Source organism: Moschus berezovskii, chromosome 2 (genome assembly GCF_049115385.1).
Source record: "Moschus berezovskii isolate FMDL1 chromosome 2, NW_MosBer_1.0, whole genome shotgun sequence".
In the NCBI taxonomy this organism is placed as follows: Eukaryota; Metazoa; Chordata; class Mammalia; order Artiodactyla; family Moschidae; genus Moschus; species Moschus berezovskii.
This window is the reverse complement of record NC_142461.1, coordinates 20,929,769-20,949,164: the sequence shown is the minus strand read 5'-3', so window position 1 is coordinate 20,949,164 and position 19,396 is coordinate 20,929,769. Positions and strand designations below refer to the sequence as shown.

The following is a 19,396-nucleotide window of genomic DNA, read 5'->3' as shown; positions in this document are numbered from 1 at the left end:
ACTTAGCTCACAGAGCTTGTCCACTCTGAAGATTTGTGTGTGTCATCCTCACGTCCCCGGTTACCTCAGCCTCTGCCAAGGAGCCCACCCTGGTTTTCTAACCCACCAACCATTCAGAAATCATGGGGCTCGGACTATTGACACGGATGTTGTTCCTCTTCCAGTTACTTTTCCTCTCGGCCCCTGCCCTTTTTTAACCCAGCAAGTGCATCTGCCAAAGTCCTTGCACTGCTCTTTCCTTGTGGGCTTGGGCTGGTGAGTCTCTCGATGCCCACCCCACCCCACCCTGCCAGCCGGGCCCCTTTGAGACCAGCTGTGATGCACTCTCATTGCAGGCTTTTCCCCAAACAGCTTGTCTTCCTCTGTTTCCACCTGCAAGAGAAGCTGGCCAGCAGCTTCTAGCTCTTGTGAGAGCTTTGAACCACAGTGTTCTCCTTGACTGCTCAGCATCTTGGGGACTGTTTCCTAGGTCAGGGATCATTTCCATAATTGTGCCTTGATACTGATGTCTCTTGATGTGTAGTTACGCACATCAGACAGTTCAGTTCAGTCGCTCAGTCGTGTCCGACTCTTTGCGACCCCATGAATCACAGCACGCCAGGCCTCCCTGTCCATCACCAGCTCCCGGAGTTCACCCAAACTCATGTGCATCGAGTCGGTGATGCCATCCAGCCATCTCATCCTCTGTCGTCCCCTTTTCCTCTGCCCCCAATCCCTAACGTGTAGTTAAATCAGGTTTATTTGAAAAGTGGAAATAATTTGACTTAGTACATTCTTTGTGATAGCATTCATCATGGATATACATGACACATGTCACATCTCAGCCTGCATCCAGGTACCGAAGGCCTCTAATGTAGTGGAACCCCGGAGCCCAGATGGCCTCCATGCATTGGTTAAGGGAAACAAATAGATGAATTGTGTTCCAAAGCCTCTTCTCACCTTTTCTCACCCATTTATGTCTCAGGGTTTGGAAGCTGGTTGTTGGTAGAGGCGAGAAACCAAGATTCTCGGGCCTTGAAATATTCTAGCTGCTACCATTTACCCGTATCTCTCAGGGTCCTCTAGCCCCAAGGGCCTGATCTGGCCCCCTGGTCCCCAGCCTCCTCTCTGCCCAGCCCTGCTGTCTGTTGGTTGTTGTTTTGGGTCATTCAGCAAATATTTATGGTGCACCCACAGTGTCCCAGGCACCTGGGATTCAGAGGTGAGTGGCTTTGTTCCTAGGACTGGCTGAGTGGCCAGTGTCAACCACTCTTACGTTATAATTAATAGACTCACTAGGGCAACACCATGATCATATTTGGTATATTCTTCAGGAGAACTGGGTTGCCTTGGTGTCTTATGTTTAAAATCCATCTCCTCCAGGACTGAGCACAGCACATCCTGGGAAACCACTGGAGCGGATTCTTTACCAACTGAGCTATAGGGAAGCCCCAGGGAAGACATGAGCGAAGACAATGTGTACAACACCAAATGGCATCGTGCCAGTGCTGATGGTCACAACCAAACAAAACCCCAAAATAAAGCACAGCATCCCTCTGACCCAAGTTTCTCAAAGTGGGGCCCAGTAGCATCAGACTTATTTGGGGTGCTTGTGAAAAGAGCAGATTCCTGGATCACGTTAAAATCACATTAAAAACTGCCTCTTGCCATGCTCGGCCACATGCAAGTTTGGAAGTGACTGTTGTAGACCCAGTGTTTAGTCTCTAGAGCTTTGTTGCACCACGTGCTCTGCAGGATGCTGACATGGAAGCAGTGGGTGGATGTAGGACCTGTTACATGTTTCATCTTACTTGCTGCCAGTCAGTCTTGCCTCCTACCCCAACAGCTGGGACAGGGAAGCTGTCCCTTCCCTCCCAGACCCCACACCCTTGCTTCTCCTCACACACGGTGACCTGGCAGTGGTTATCCAGTGTGATCTGGACGTGACCCCTGAGTGCTTGCTCTCAGCAGAAGTTCCTGATTAAAGTTTCTTTGTCCCTTTCCAAAGTTCTCCTGTTGACCTTCCATCTTTTTACTTTCTTTTATTCTTTGATTTCTTGGGATGATCTTTACTTACATTTTTTTATTTGTTGTTGTTCCCTTGCTCAATCATGTCCAACTCTTTGTGACCCCATGAACTGCAGCATGCCAGGCTTCCCTGTCCTTCACCATCTCCTGGATTTTGCTTATGCTCATGTCCATTGAGTTGGTGATGCCATCCAACCATCTCATCCTCTGTCGTCTCCTTCTCCTCCTGCCTTCAATCTTTCCCAGCATCAGGGTCTTTTCTAATGAGTCAGCTTTTCACATCAGATGGCCAAAGTATTAGAGCTTCAGCATCAGTCCTTCTGATGAATATTTAGGACTGATTTCCTTTAGGATGGACTGGTTGGATCTCTGTGAAGTCCAAGGGACTCTCAAGAGTCTTCTCCAATACCACAGTTCAAAAGCATCCGTTCTTTGGTGCTCAGCCTTCTTTACTGATCACTGAGCCTTGTCTGACTCAGTGAAACTAGGAGCCATGCCATGTAGGGCCACCCAAGACGGACAGGTCATGGCGGAGAGTTCTGACAAAACGTGGTCCACTGGAGAAGGGAATGACAAACCACTTCAGCATTCTTGCCTCGAGAACCCCATGAACAGTATTTTTTTATGCCCAAAGGTTAAAAGGTATTTTCAGAAGATTATTATCTGAGTCAGTTCTAGTGAGGTGGATGGACCCAGAGCCTGTTACACAGAGTGAAGTAAGTCAGAAAGAGAAAAACAAATATAGTTCATTAATGTATGTATATGGAATAATAGTACTGATAAACATATTTTCAGGGAAGGAATGGAGATGCAGATGTAGAGAACGGACTTGTGACTAGAGTGAGGGAGGGAGGGAGTGGGACGAATGGAGAAAGTAGCGCCGAATACGTACAAATAGTCTGTAAAATAGATGGCTGGTGAGAAGTTGCCATAAAACACAGGGAGCCCCGTCCGGTGCTCGGTGATGACCTAGAAAGGAGGGGCTGGGGAGGGGAGGGCGGCTCAGGACGGAGGGGGTGGATAGATGTATAATTGTGTCTGATTCGCACTGTTGTATGACAGAAACTAACACAACATTGTCAACAATTTTTTAAAAGCATTGAGGTTTCTGAGGGAAATATTGCTAACTCCAAGCGGTCTATGATTTAAAAGTCAATGAAAACATTACCTTGGGCCTTTGCTTAAAAAACCATACATTGATTCCAAACTCAAGTTGAAGGAAATGAGAAAAAATTGAAACAGGTCTAAATATCATCAGCAGTGCTGCTGTCTGCCTCTGTCTACAAGTCTGAGCAAAGAGTAAGCGTGTTGGGGATTTTGTTGATGTTCTCTGAGTGGAGGACCTGGCCCTGTGTGTGACAGAGGGGGTGCCGTCTACTGAGGTTTTATCTGTTCTGGGGAGGGAGCCACTGTCCCAGGCAGTTATGAGCCCACCACTTAAAGCAGGGCCTCACCCACTAGGAAGCACATTCATGCGTCCCTCAGATGGCCGAAGGTCTGCCCAGCAGCAGAGATAGTTAAGACCTGTTCTGAACTACCAGTTACCAAGTTGCCACCTTCCACATCCTCATGGCCTCTGTGATCCTGGGCCGACCAGGACAGCAGCAGCTGAGTATCCAGGATCACAGGCTAAGGAGTTAGTTAAGGAAAACATTCTCCAGGGAGGAACCCGGAGGTGCTAACGGCCTTTGAAGATTTCCAGGACTCGCGAATACTCCGTTTGTAACACGGCGGTCCTGCACACTTTGAACCACTGCATCTGGCAGAGTGAACATGAGTGCTCCATGGCCCTCCTTGACCTTGCTTCCTCCCTGGGGTAGCAAGGTCCCTGGGGTCGTCAGCGCAAGGAGAAGGGGCGGGAGGATAGAGGGTTGGGGCACATTTAAGTGAGGGTCTGGGTAAAAATGTAAACCAGGAAGCAGAGCCACTTTGATTAGGCTTAATCTAAAGCATTTTTAGGACTGCTGCATCCAGGATTCGTTGTCTGATTATCACAGATTGTATCTGTTTCTGTCTTCTCACTTGGAGTTAGAATGATCCCAGTCATTTCCAGGAAGAAGCATGCAGCCATGGAAGGCAGTATCCACCACAGCAAGGGTAAATTCTGAGTTTAGAGCTGGTTGAAATATCTACATCCACATCCATACCCATAACCACATCTGTATCTCTCCCAGGGCCTTGTCAGTCTCCTCTGCCCTGGAAGAAATCTGATATGACATAGAAACTGCCAGACTCTGGCCAATAATCCCTGGGTTTCAGACCATCTAGACAATAAACAACTCCATAATATTCAGTGCAGCAGCTTCTGTGAGAGCCCATCTGTTTCAAAATAACCCTAATTCTGCTTACTATGCGGAATGCTTTGTTGACTGGAATTTGTCCTAGTTTTCTGCAGTAGATTCAGAGTCATAGGCCTCTCACTCCACCTGCTGGCAAATATAAATACTGGTCTGAAACCCGGGGTGGATATTTTCAGTTGAAAAAAAAAATCAGAGCTGTAGCTCAGGGATTCTCAAAAGCTAATGTAGCTCAGAGTCACCTGGGAGCTCATTAAAAATACAGTGGCCTGGGCTCTGCGCCAAGCCTACTGAATCGGAAACTCTCAAAGAGCTCTCCTGGTGATTCATACACTCACATCTCTGTTAGAGAATCTGGAATTCAGGGACCTGAGTCAACGAAGGTCAGGGATGACCCCACCCTATCCTGCTCATCCTCGAACAGGGAAAGTGACGAAGCCAACTTTAGGTACCCACTTCTATATTGGTAACTCTTGGTGGTGAGTCAAGGATTTATTCCTGGATTTCCCTGGTGGCCCAGTGGATAACAGTGGATAGGAATCCGCCTGCCAGTGCAGGGGACACAGGTTCGATCCCTGGTCTGGGAGGATTCCACATGCTATGGAGCAACTAAAGCCTGTGCCCCACAACTACTGAGCTTGCACTTTAAAGCTTTTGCTTTCAACGAGAAGCCACCACAATGCAAAGTCCGTGCACCACAAGGAAGAGTAGCTGCTGCTCGCCTCTACTAGAGAAAGCACACACACAGTACCCAGTATAACCAAAAAGGGGGAAAAAAAGGAAACTTAAAAAAAAAAAGCCTTATTCCTTACCCAGGGCTCAAGATGACATCACCAGTGATAAGTCATATGATTGCATGGTGTGATGGGAAGGGCACTTCTCTCTGATATTCTGCCCAAAACCCTCACCCCAGTCTAATGATGAGGAAAAGCATCAGTCAAACCAAATGGAGGCACATCCTGTAGGCTAGTACTCCTCAGAATTGTCGAGGTCACAGGGAATAAGAAAGGACTGAGAAAGTACCACCGGCAGGAAGAAACTAAGGAGACCTGACAACTAAATGGAGTGCTGGACCCTGGAACCAAGAAAGGAGATGAGTGGAAAAACAAGTGAGATCCAAGGCAAGTCTGGAATTCAGTTAACAGTAACATGCTCATCCCTGTAAGTGGTTGGTCTTGACAACTAGACCGTGGTAATATGTTTGGCTGTATTACCTTGGAGACTTTTTAAATCTAAAAACTATTCCCAAATAAAAAGTTTATTAAAAATTAAAATATTGGGGGTGGGGAGGGACACTTGAGTTAGATCAGATGAGTTGGAGGAAGTTTGAAAGGAGCACAGCCTGGCCAAATCTCAGTCCAGCTGTCAGAAGTCACGGCCAGGCTGGCTGACAGGCAGGCAGAGTAGCTGCCCAGACCACCGGCCATGGAGGAGGCGGGTTGCTGGCATGGCCCACTCTGCCTTCTTTGGCCAGCCAACCCTGATGCCTCGTTGGGTGGGATCTTACATCTCTGTGTGGAGGTCTAAAATATCCAGTCCCAGCTCCCTCATTGTGCAGACGGGAGCCTGAGACCCTGGAGAGAAGTGAGTTGTCCAAAATTCTGGTAGAGCCAGATGCAAGCCCACCTGTAAAGATGTGTATTGTTTTCCCCAGTGATTCTCAGTCATTTGATACATTGGCTACAGGAGAAACACCTGGCTGGGTTTTCATTAAAATATAGCTTCCTGGGCCACTTAATGCAAAGAATCTCTGCCTTTAGGATCTAGTAACTCTGCATTTTTAACAAGTTCTTCATTATTGTGCACACGAAACTTAAAGAATCTTTGCAGAAAACCAGACAACTGTCCCATTCGTAGATTCTCCAAGACAGACCTCTTGCATTTGAGCTACTGAAGGGCTCTGACTGCTGTCTCCATTGGCCAGCTGCTTGCTTTCTATGGAGACTGCGCTGACGGTACAGGGCTACTAAAAGGCCTGCAAGGGGAGAATTCAGTCACAGCTGAACTCTTTTATGATGATGCCCTAGCAGGTGGTGAGCTGCCCGACCAGAACCCTGTGTGTCTCGAGAGGAGGCTGTTTAATATCTTTTTGAGCTCAATTGATTATAGTTTAAATAATCTCATACCCATTTCCCTCTCCTTTTAAAAAATAATTTTTTTTTAATAAAATAATTGGGCTTCTCTGGTGGCTCAGAGGTTAAAGCGTCTGCCTGCAATGTGGGAGACCCGGGTTCGATCCCTGGGTTGGGAAGATCCTCTGGAGAAGGAAATGGCAACCCACTCCAGTATTCTTGCCTGGAGAATCTCGTGGATGGAGGATCCTGGTGGGCTACAGTCCACGGGGTCGCACCGAGTCGGACACGACTGAGTGACTTCACTTCACTTTTAAAAAATAATTATAAGTTATTCAGGCCTTCCCTGATGGCTCAGTGGTAGAAGAATCTGCCTGCCAGTGCAGGGTACATGGGTTTGATCCCTGATCCAGGCAGATCCCATGTGTCGTGGAGTAGCTAAGCCGGAGTGGCATAACTACTGAGCCTGGAAGCCGCAACTACTGATGCCCGTGTGCCCGAGAGCCTGTCCCCTGTGACAGGAGAAGCCACACAACTAGAGAGTAGCCTCTGCTTGCCACAACCAAAGAAAAGCCCATGCAGCAACAAAGATCTAACACAACCAAACATGAAAATTAAAAAAAAAAAAAAAAAGTTACTTAAAGATAACCCCATGATCAATAAACAAAAGGAAGTGTGGGATCCAGGCTCCAAAGAGCCACTAGAAGTCCCATCCTGCTTGACCTTTCCCCACCATGGCCCGTCTTAACATCATCAGAAAGTCCGGGCAATGAAGACAGTGGAAGGCCACCTCTGTCTGTGAGAGAAAGATGAGAAGTCAGAGCTGACAGAGGACCAGGCGCTGGAGGAGCCAGAGACTTTAATAGGTAACCATTTGGACCTCGGGATTCCCTGCAGGCAACGAAGATGCAGGCCAGGCAGGAGGTACAGGGCAGTGGCCCCCACTTTGAGGTCCTGCTAGGGCCCTGTTTGCAGGCAGGTGTGGGATCTCCATCAAAAACATCCAGAGAGGCTGCAGCCACCCCTCCTGGGCAAGCCAGGCATGTTGGTCTTGGAGCTTCAGAGAAGAGTGTGAGATTTTATCTTTCTGAAAGGTCTTCATCTTTTATCTAGCATTGTCTATACTCATGTATATGTGTGTGTGTGTGTGTGTGTGTGTGTGTGTGTGTGCGCGCGCACACGCGCGTGTGTGTATTTTTTTTTATCAGAACTCTCTGCCCACAAAAAGATTTCCTTTTTCTATTTTCTTTTTTCTGTTGTGAAGTATGTTCTCCAATCTGCCCCTTCAGACAGAGCTCATGTCCGGTTTCTCTCTGCCATCCCAGCCAGGCACTCCAGTTTCTCTCTGTCATCCCAGCCAGGCACGTGGGACCTCGTGGTACTAGGCAATGAGGATATGGGAGCAAAGGGAGGCCTGCATCTAGTTTTCCAAGAATTTTCTCATATCTGTCCAGTGGATATTCTTAGGTGATTTTTAATTTAGAAAAGTAAATAAAAGATGCAGTCCCAGAGTGTATGGAACTGGGAAAGATATTCTTGGAGACAGTCAACCTCAGTTTGTAGAATCAGCTGAAGTCACAGAGTAAACTCCATCTGAGGCACCTCCAGATTGGTGAGCATTCTGTTTTAGATCAAAGAGAATTGGAAACATCCTAAAATTTGAAACATTTACATAATAAATGTATATAAATCATTGTATAGATTTTAATACTAAAAAGATTTTTACTAAAGGGATTTTATGTATAAATATATATAAAAGGTGCTTGAAGATCATTCCTAATTTCATTAAAATCCCTCTTGATAAAGTGTTAAGGTGATGACAGAATTGTGAAAGGATTACAGACAGATTGATTTAAAAAATGGAAAATCCCTTTAGTATGAAAATCTACACCCATTTGTTTAAAGAAATACATACCTCATGTTACAATGCTTCCTAATGGGAGACACTTTGCTCCTCAACCTGTCTGTCTCTCTTCTTTTTAAAATTTATTTGGCTGCCCTGGGTCTTAGTTGTGGCTTGCAGGGTCTGGTTCCCTGACCAGGGATTGAACCCAGGCCCGCTGCATAGGGAGCAGAGTCTTAACCACTGGACCACCAGGGAAGTCTTCAGCCTGTCTCTTTGCTGCTGCTCCGGCCTATTGAGAATTCTGTAAGAACTTAGAGGCTGTTTTCTGTTTAGAAAATACATGATGTAGTTAATTACCAAGGCTGACATACACAACTGAACCTCTTGCCTAAAACCTTCTCAAGGGAGATCCTAATTCTAGTTACTTTTTTATCCAGAAAATCTTGCTGTTTGCAATGTGGTTTATCTACAGCAGAAGGTAACATTTTCCCGCTGCATTCTAAACAGACCCTGCCTCCAAATCAAGTGTAAAAGCAATAGTATTGTTCAGGTTTACAGTCTGGTTTCAGAATTAAGGAAGACAACTGACACACTGCATGTCTGGAGCAGAGTAGAGACAGACATGAATTTGACTTTGGACTCAGTTCCTGACCAAACTGTGTGGCCATGGCAAGTTCCTTAAAATCTTTAAGCCTCAATTTTTCTATCTGTAAAACAGATGAACTTCTACTCAGAAGAATAAGTAGAATAAAAACTATATAAACAATATGGTGAATCTCATAAACATAATGTAAAATGAAGCTACTCACAAAGGGTACATATTGTAAGAATCCACTTATGGACAAAAATAGATAAATCTCTGCTGTGAGAAGTCCGTGGACCACTGCTGGGAGGGAGCACATGGAGGCTTGTGAGTGCTGGAAATACTCTTGTGTTTTGGTCTGGATGTTGCTCCCATATGTTCCCTTCATGAAAATTAATCAAGTTGTACACTTTTTCAAAGGAGGGGAGAGTAAGTAGGGAAAGCATGTAGCAATTGCCCAGAAAACATTATCTCCCCCTGGACTTTCTCTCTTTTGTTTATTGCTGCATGGCATGTGGTAGCTCAGTGGTAAAGAATCTGCCTGCGATGCAGGAGCTACAAGAGATGAGAATTTGACCTCTGGGTCAGAAAGATCCCCTGGAGAAGGGCATGGCAACCCACTCTAGTATTCTGGCCTGGAGAATTCCATGGAGAGAGGAGCCTGGAGGGCTGCAGTTGATGGGGTCGCAAAGAGTCAGACACTGAAGCGGCTTAGCACACCAGTTCTCTGACCAGGGATCAAACCCATACCCCCTGCACTGGAACCTGGAGTCTTAACCTCTGGACCACTAGGGAAGTCCTGGGCTTTCTCTTTTGGTTTCAGAGCTCAGACGGTGCATTGTCTATATTGCAAAAAACTCTAGATCTGACAGAGTAGACCCAGTATTTTGGATTACTCAAATTGCTGACTGAGTTGATTTTAACTCAGCTGTGGCCAGTTAAGGTCCCCCAAATTAGCCAGCTAGAACAGGCAGAGAAGTACAACAGGGAAAGTAGGAACTGAGTGATTTCCATTCAAAGCTTCTCATTTTGGGATTCCAGGTACTGTTTCAGAAAGAAATTCCTGCTCTTGTTACTTGATTGGTCGTTGTTCAGTCACTAAGTTATTTTTGATTCTTTGCAGCCCATGGACTGAGCACACCAGGCTCCCCTATTCTTCACTATTTCCTAGAATTTGTTCAAATCCATGTCTATTGAGTCAATGATACTATCTGATCCTCTGCATCCCCCTTCTCCTTTTGCCTTCAGTCTTTCCCAGCTTCAGAGTCTTTACTTTTTCAACTCACTGGTTGAGGAATAGAAATGGGAATTTTTCTCTCTCAAGTCACACCTGTTAATAAGTGTTACATTTACTATAAACCATAATGAAACTTCCATTTGTATGAAAATTATGAGACTTTAAGTGATTTCAAACTCTTTTTAGAGATGGACAGATGGATGGATAGATCAGTTCAGTTCAGTTCAGTCGCTCAGTCATGACCGACTCTTTGCCACCCCATGAATCACAGCACGCCAGGCCTCCCTGTCCATCACCAACTCCCGGAGTTCAGCCATCTCATTCTCTGTTGTCCCCTTCTCCTCCCGCCCCCAGTCCTTCCCAGCATCAGAGTCTTTTCCAGGGAGTCAACTCTTTGCATGAGGTGGCCAAAGTATTGGAGTTTCAGCTTCAGCATCAGTCCTTCCAATGAACACCCAGGATCGATCTCCTTTAGAATGGACTGGTTGGATCTCCTTGCAGTCCAAAGGACTCTCAAGAGTCTTCTCCAGCACCACAGTTCAAAAGCATCAATTTTTCAGCGATACTCTCACATCCATACATGACCACTGGAAAAACCATAGCCTTGACTAGACAGACCTTTGTTGGCATAGTAATGTCTCTGCTTTTTAATATACTATCTAGGTTGGAGAAGGAAATGGCAACCCACTCCACTGTTCTTGCCTGGAGAATCCCAGGGACGGGGGAGCCTGGTGGGCTTCCGTCTGTGGGGTCACACAGAGTCGGACACGATTGAAGCGACTTAGCAGCAGCAGCAGCAGGTTGGTCATAGCTTTCCTTCCAAGGAGTAAGCATCTTGTAATTTCCTGGCTGCAGTCAGCATCCACAGTGATTTTGGAGCCCCAGAAAACAAAGTCTGACACTGTTTCCACTGTTTCCCCATCTATTTCCCATGAAGTGATGGGACCGGATGCCATGAACTTTGTTTTCTGAATGTTGAGCTTCAAGCCAACTTTTTCACTCTCCTCTTTCACTTTCATCAAGAGGCTTTTGAGTTCCTCTTCACTTTCTGCCATAAGGGTGGTGTCAACTGCATATCTGAGGTTATTGATATTTCTCCTGGCAATCTTGATTCCAGCTTGTGCTTCTTCCAGCCCAGCGTTCCTCATGATGTCCTCTGCATAGAAGTTAAATAAGAGGGTGACAATATACAATCTTGACGTACTCCTTTTCCTATTTGGAACCAGTCTGTTGTTCCATGTCCAGTTCTAACTGTAGCTTCCTGACCTGCATACAGGTTTCTCAAGAGGCAGGTTAGGTGGTCTGGTATTCCCATCTCTTTCAGAATTTTCCCCAGTTTATTGTGATCCACACAGTCAAAGGCTTTGGCATAGTTGATGAAGCAGAAATAGATGTTTTTCTGGAACTCTCTTGCTTTATCCATGATCCAGCGGATGTTGGCAATTTGATCTCTGGTGCCTCTGCCTTTTCTAAAACCTGCTTGAACATCTGGAAGTTCACGGATGGATAGATAGGTCATGGTAATTAGTGACTCAAACAATAGAGTGGTCTTGTCCTTGGGCACCTCCCACTTTCAAAGAATATCTTGCTAATTGTTGCACTTGGGATTTCTTCCAGGCCTTTTTGGTCATAGTAAATGATTTAGCAACTGTGCTATCAGAAAGCATTTTGCAAGCTTTAGAATTCATGGAATTCTAATCAAGTAACATTTTTTGAAAGACAGACTATGGGTCCCATGATACTGCCCTCATTTGACAAAGGAAAAGAACATTTAGAGGTTTCTTGGTTTAAAAAAAAGTTTTAAGTGATTGCCTTCCATGGGTCCCTGATTTAAGGGAAAGATACACCATCCTGCGACTTCATTTTAGTATAATTTCACTGAATGGCCTAGAGGGCTCATCAGATCATGGCAGCATCTATGAATACCAGCAAATTAAGCATCTCTGTTTACATGGATGGCGAACAGTAGAGAAAAGGGCCATCAACTCACAGCATTCTTTTTAGCAATTCTTATGTGGATGGAATTGCTTCTCCTCCCTTAGATGTAAAATGCAGAGGTTACTGCATTATACATAAGCGTAGAGAACTGAAAATTTTTCCATCAAGAACCACAAGTCAATAAATCTTATGATCTCACCATTGGTGCCATAATTGAGCTTAAATCTTCTTAAACCGGGCACTGTTCCTGAGGTTCTTTGAAGCATGCTCACTCTTTCTTTCAGTAAAATTGAGGGCTGACCTCCATTTACAGGAACACAGAAGCCAGGCTCATAAATACTAATATTCTGTACCAAGTTCATCAGAGCAAGGCCATTTCACCCAAGCCTGTAAATGTTCAATGCATGATTTTACTCAGCAGAGAAGAGAAGTTCTCCAGCTTTCCCAAAGCCTGTAAGGCTCCTTCTGGTTACAAAAGTGGGGGTCACAAATTACCCTTTTTGTATCTGTTTCTTGGAGGGCAAATATTTAGTAAGTAGTGACCCCACGCTTTGTACAAAACACTCCCAGTTGTTCCTCAAACAGAATTAGGCTCTAGCTTTTGAAAACTCTGTTACTTATTTATTTTTGACTGCACTGGGTCTGCGCTACTGCACACAGGCTTTCTCTAGTTGTGGCGAGCAAGGGCTACTCTTCAGTTGCAGTGCATGGGCTTCTCATTGCAGTGGCTTCTGTTGTTTCGGAACACAGCCTCTAGAGCACAGGCTCAATAGCTATGGCACACAAGCTTGGTTGCTCCTGGCATGTGGGATCTTCCTGGACCAGGAGTCAAACCTGTGTCCCCTGCATTGGCAGGTAGATTCTCAACCACTGAACCACCAGAGAAGTCCTGGGCTCTTATCTTTTAAGAAGTCATTGGTATGGCAAAACCAACCAATATAATATTGTAAAATAATTAGCCTCCAATAAAAATTTAAAAAAAAGAAGTCATTGGTAATTTAATTTTCTGTCTGTCTTAGTCAATGATAGTAACAAGCAGACATATAACCCGTGATTCTCACTGATGTTAGAGTTTAAAAGTCCCAGCGTCCATTGGCCATCACATTGGCCTAGCACTCAGCATTTTATATGTATCATCTCTCCTTATCCTCTCAACAACCCAACAGAGGAGGTACTGTTACTATTCCCACTTTATAGATAAAAATACTGAGGCTGAGGGATGGTAACCTGCTTGCTCAAGGATATATAACCATACATGGAGGAGGCACAATTTAATTCCAGTCATCAAACTCCACAGAGTTGTAGCAAGGACCCTGGCAGTCACCTTGCTCCTCAGCCTCTCCTGACAAGTGACCCAACCAGAGCCTCATGGAATGAAGCCTTCCCACAGCTGTACACACAGCTGGAAACATCTCCCATTTCCAGTACACCCACAGGGACCTCTTCTTCTTTTACCATCCAACTGAGGCCCGTTCGGATCTTTTCCTGTGTGCTCAGGCTTTCCAGGTGGCGCTAATGGTAAAAAAACCTGCCTGCAGTGCAGGAGACGTAATGAGACGTGGGTTCAATCCCTGGGTCGGAAAGATCCCCTGGAGGAGGGCCTGGCAATCCACTCCAGTGTTCTTGCCTGGAGAATCCTATGGACAGAAGAGCCTGATGGGCTACAGTCCAGAGGGTCACAAAGAGTCGGACATGGCTAAAGCAATTTAGTACATATGTAATCAATATAAGCAGATATCAAAAGCACATTTCTGAAGACCCTTTGAGAAATAGCTTCTGAGGATCCTGGAGTCTAAAGAGAGAAGTGATAGATCATGTGACACAAGAGGAAAATACAGAAATGGGTTAAAAAACAAATGAAAAAGTGTAGATTTGGAAGACAGTTCAGCTGAGACTGAGCGGAGCGGCTGAGAGGCACTGACCTGAAGTACAGATGTGATGAATAGGATGGGTGAGTTGCCGACTGATATCAAATACTCAATTACCTTTAAAATGTCACAGCTTAATTTAGACTTGAAAACTTTCCAAGAAAGTTAACCACCAACATTAAGAAGAATGGAATTCAAAACCTGAAATGAAAGGATTAAGTCATTCTTCAGACAATAGGGTGGCTTTGATAAATCAGAAACACTGTTTGAAGGACTTAAAATATCCATAAAAACATCCAAGTCAGGCACTGTCGTTGTCATTGTTTTGTGGCGGCTATACCCAAGGCCTTCCCAGGGATCCTAAAAAAAAAAAACCCAACCACTCCAGCAGTCAGTAGAATTTAAGGGGACCCAATATGGGAACTTTGTGGTGGCTCAGACAGTAAAGAATTTGCCTGCAATTCAGGAGACCTGGGTCAGGAAGATCCCCTGGAGAAGGGAATGGCTACCCACTCCAGTATTCTTGCCAGGAGGACTCCATGCCTGGCATGCTACAGCCCATGGGGTTGCAAAGAGTCAGATACAACTTTCATTTCTGCGTGGGAACTTTGTGGCCACATCTGTCATGACAGCAGAGTCCCATCAAGTTGAGGACTTACGCTGGTTCTTCTTTTTCTCTTTTCAAATAGTGAGCTCCCCACATATCCATACAGGAAAGGGACTCACTGGGTTTGGGCAGGAGGATAAGGTAGGATGAAAAGATGCTTAACATATTCAGGTGTGTTAGAAGGAACAGTGGCATGGGATTGCAGGAAAGGGGAGGAGAACTCGAACTGCAGTCAGACACCTGGGTTCAAGTTTTGCTTCCCCTCATGCTAGCTTCGTGACCTCAGGTTTGTCCCTAACTCTTCCTGAGCTTCAGTTCCCTCCTCTGTAAGGTTGGCTTCATGAAATTAGGAATAAAAACTAATTGAAATTGGGTACCTTAACAGGCCCTCGTGAAGGAGTGATTATTTGTTCCTCCCTGGATGTGAGCTATGTGGGCACGCGGCATTTCTGCCATTGGCTCAGCCCTGGTTCTCCTCCAGTGCCCCACGCGGGGGTCCAGAGAGCTTTTGAGAGCTGGACCCCTGGAACCTTCACAGTCTGTCCCCTCTAATTCCTCGCTTTGCAGAACAGCTCTTTCTCTTGGACGCTGTGAGTCCCTTTGGGCGTCTGAGCATCTTTCAGCATCTGTGGGCTCGTGCCCTGTGGCCCAGAGTCAACATGCCACGTTGAGCTCGCTTCTGACTCTGCCCACAGCCCAGGCCTCCCAGTTCCCTGCCCAGCTGGAATGGGCTGTCACACACTGGCCCGTGCTCATAAGTGCAATTAAGGATGGACTTGTTAAAAACAACTGTCAGAGGAAAAGCAGGATTTGGATCTCATTGTATAAAGCAATTTGAAGCCGTAAACTAATAGTAATTGGATTCATGAGTTTCTCTGTAATTTCGAAGCGTTTACCACTTTAAACAGAGAGAAAGCCCTCTACAAATGTATATGCGAAAACTGTATCCAGTAAAACTTTTACAGGATTCATGGAATCTCTATGGTAAAAGTGTTCTGTGTTTGAACATCTTCAGTGAACGCTGATAAAATGACTGATACTTCGCTGATCCAAAAACCTCGAAGTGGCATTTATCCAGTGGGAGTGAGTGTTGGGCTTGGCCCACCCCATTCACTTTTGGGTACACTAGTCAGAAAATGTGACAGGAGGTCAGGGAAGGGTGATTCCCTCATGTCTCAAAAGGACAGGAGAACCACAGATGGGTGAGTCTTGGGGTCTCTCTTGCAGTATGGACCAAACCCCGCCTTCTTAGAAATTCCTGTCTGGCTGCTGAAATTCTAGTTGTAGCTCAGCAAACTGACTGTTAGTTTCACACTGCTTTCTCTATCATCTTTTCATCATCGGTTTAACAGTCGCCATGTCAATATATTACCTGTCAGCATCTCCGACACTCAGAGCGTGAGCAGGAGGGATCACCTGATCACTTGTTTTCCCTCGTGGCTCCGGCCCCCATGCCCACCACTCACCCTTCCTGGCTCGGCCAGGACTTCCAGAGTCAATTGTGTCAGAACCTCAGAGGGCAGTGTTGAGTGTGGTGGTCTGGCTGTAACATATAGAACTTTTGATGGATGTAGGTGATGGGAGCAGGCCTTTCAAAGTGAGCTCACAGAGTTAGTAGAGGCTCAGAAGGGAAAAAGTACAATCTTTTTGGTCCACATGCTGAAAAGTGAATCTACTATTTGTCTGTATCCATCAGTGATACCCTGCATGGCTGCCTCATCACGGACATTAAAGGTCTTTGATTCGACTTAGGTTGCTGGTTCCTTAAGATCAAGGACTGTCTGTTGTTATTCCATTATTACCCCCCCAACAATGCCTGGATCTTCCATTGTTTTAGGTTTGTTTGTTTAATGCAGTAAACTGAAGTGCTTCTATCATTGCAATTGATTTTCTTGGTCTGTTTGCAGCCCCAAGAAGGTCTTTTCAGTAATGACTTCCATGGTCCTTCATATGATCTTCACATATTATGCCTGTATTATTGTCTGCCTGCCCCAATACTGGTCATTATGGTAACACAGCCTCTGCTCTGTGGGCCATGATGCCCTGTGGGCGCTTGTGCGTCTCAGGCAGGTGTGATTCCCACTGGCTGGTGAGGTACAGGAGACGGCAGGTTAGAGGGAGGAAAAGGGAGACCCTCAGACTCATTGGGAGACACCTCCAAGCACATCCAGTGAGGACATTACAGATAGCAACAAAGTTGCTTCTGGGCATTAAGAAAAGATAAACCAAGCCCTTGAGACATTAGGGAAATTAAATGATGCAAATTATGGAGCATGGTGGGGGAAAAAAAACAACATAGAAATGGGAGGATTGTCAATAAGTTTCAAAATGAGTCAAATTAGCTTCATGGACTGGACCTCACTAAAAAGGTTTACTTGATGTCGCAATGTCATATTGACAGCTGCAGTTGAAATATGTTTGTTCTGTCTCTGTTTCGTGCTAAAGATAACACCCAAGCCATCTTCTTCCCCCGCCCTTGGAATCTGGGATGCAGAGCCCTGTGAATGTCAGAACAAGGGCAGAGCTTGATTCTACCTTGTGCTTTCTCTCTTCAGGAAATCGCAGAAGCAGCTCCCCAGCCTATGGGTTCCGTCTCTCACCAGAAGAAGAAATGAGGAGACAGCGGCTGTACAGATTCGATAGCCAGCAAGGCAACCCAGCCTTGTGAACAAACACGGTCCGGTTGTGCAGTAGTTACCCCCAGACCCTCAGTTTTGTACAAAAGCAGAGAGGGCACATGACCATCCTAGTTGCTCACATCTGCAGTGGCCTGTCATTCTACGGCCACCATGAGTCCAACTGAGGTCTTGAGCTAGTTGATGTCTTGAGACCAGGCTTGTTTTGACAGCCCCAAGCTCTCTGGGAATGGCACTCTTGACCTTGTTCCCTTGCAGACAGAAGCTCGGGCGTCTCCATGTGGGGACCAGTTTCCACGCTCCCATCTCTCACTGCTGACTCAGCAGAGCTCATGCCTTGTTATGTGTTTAAAACCATGACCTTTGCCAGAAGGTTTGTGTTCACCAGCCCAGAAGATCAGGTCCTCCTCATACTCAGTGCCCAGCTTGACAGGAAGTGGGGAGCCATCCCTCATCCTCCTGGCACATTGACATAGCGACTTTCCAGGCACTGGATGTAGCCGTCATCGCAGGATGTCATCCCGGCGTCCCTCACCCAGGCGCCTCGGTTCCTGGGGCCCCCACGTCTAAGTGGTGTCTGCAGTGATCCTGCTTTTCTCTGATGCCCCTCTGCCTTCCCAGGATGTGTCAGTGGAAAAGCTTAAGTGAGACGTCAGACGGGAAACCAGTTCCACACTCCACGACCCGGCAGGTGGCACCAACAACCCAGCTCCAAGAGCCTCTCCGGGGACGATGTCACATCCTGGAGATGTAACTTGAATTGAACTAACTAGCAGAGCAGCAGCAATTGCCACATGCAGAGGAGTGACCAGCAGCTTTCTCACAGAGAAATCCTTCCTGAGGAAGTATTTTTTTTTCTCATAAAAGTGCCTTTTAATTGACCACTGTAACAGCCACCCTCCAAGACACGCCCCTAACACAGACCCCAAGTCACTTAAGACGTGTTTCCTGGTGCTTGTGTTTATGAATAAAAGGAAAAGGTCAAATATCACCGATGTCTTATGTCAATGAGATATTTATATTTAAAGAGAGTTAGAAGCAAAAAAGGATCTTCCTCTATGGCTTTATCTAGCATTTATATAGTTTTCTGATTATGAAAGTAATATATATACGATGTATATGCATAAAGCCAACATCTGGCAGGGAATGCACCCACATATTAACAGAGGTTATTTAGGAAGGTGGAGTGCATAGGATTTTGCTTTCTCTTTTTCACAATTTTTTATTGTTCTCTGTTTAAAATGTGTGTATATGTATGTGTGTGTACAACTTTTGCAGTAGGGAAACTGATTTATATAATAATAAATGAAGAAATATATAATCAGGAAAATGGACTCAAGAATAAGTATTGTGTCTCTGTTAATAAAATTTACAATATAAACAGAAATACAAAAAAATACATGTGCAGTTTAAAAATCACCTGTGTCTCCACCAGGGTTAAGACTTTAAGGATATTGCTTTCTCAGTCTTTGTATATGTTTCACAAATTTGGAACATACCAACTATGCAGTTTTGTGTCTGGTTCCTGGTCTCAGCCGGCCTGGGTGAGACTTTGTCACTGGCATGTAAATGCGCTAACAAACCGTGTAAGACCTGGGAGCACTTTGACCTGCCGGCTGGAACCATGTTGCCTGAGCTCCTCAGCTTACTTTACGACTGATACAAAGAGACATGCAGCACATTTATAGTATGAATTGTATCTCTGAGTCTTGCAGCTTCACACATTTTAAAATTGAAATGTTTAAGCCAAATGTCATTCCTCTTCTCCCAAACTCTTCAAACTTCTTTCCCATGACTTCTGCTGGCGATGCGTGCATGCTAAGTTGGTTCAGTCATGTCCGACTCTTTGCAACCCCATGGACTGTAGCCCACCAGGCTCCTCTGCCCCAGGGATTCTCCAGGCAAGAAAAGTGGAGTGGGTTGCCATTTCCTCCTGCAGAGGATCTTCCCAACCCAGGGATCAAACCTGGGTCTCTTACGTCTCCTGTATTGGCAGGCGGGTTGTTTACCACTCGCGCTACCAGGAAAGCCCCTCATCCTTACACTCCATCTTCTGACAGCACGTTGTAAAGGTAACGCTGACGTTTGTATTTGGCTCTGTGATTATTTGTGCACAACTGTAGAAAGACATGCCTTCTACACAGGAGCACAGATTACGAACGGCTGTGGAATGAGGTCTTAACTCCGCACTTTCCAGCTCTCTCACTGCGTCACCCAGAGGCTGGCCCCTGCCTCCCAGGAGAGGCTTCCTTGGTGTTGGTTTCTCAGCAGAGGGTTTTTTCCGTGCAGTAAAATCCAGCCACTG

General features: G+C 45.7%; 1 protein-coding gene across 1 annotated transcript in view; it reads left to right on the top strand.

Moving 5' to 3' along the window:
* Positions 1–19,396, top strand: part of RHBDD1 (rhomboid domain containing 1) — a 152,080-nt gene extending 132,684 nt beyond the window's left edge. The window contains exon 7 of the mRNA XM_088845229.1: positions 17,011–19,396. Within this exon, the coding sequence (XP_088701355.1) occupies positions 17,011–17,123 (113 nt within the window). The 3' untranslated portion in view covers positions 17,124–19,396. The remainder of the gene's footprint in view (positions 1–17,010) is intronic.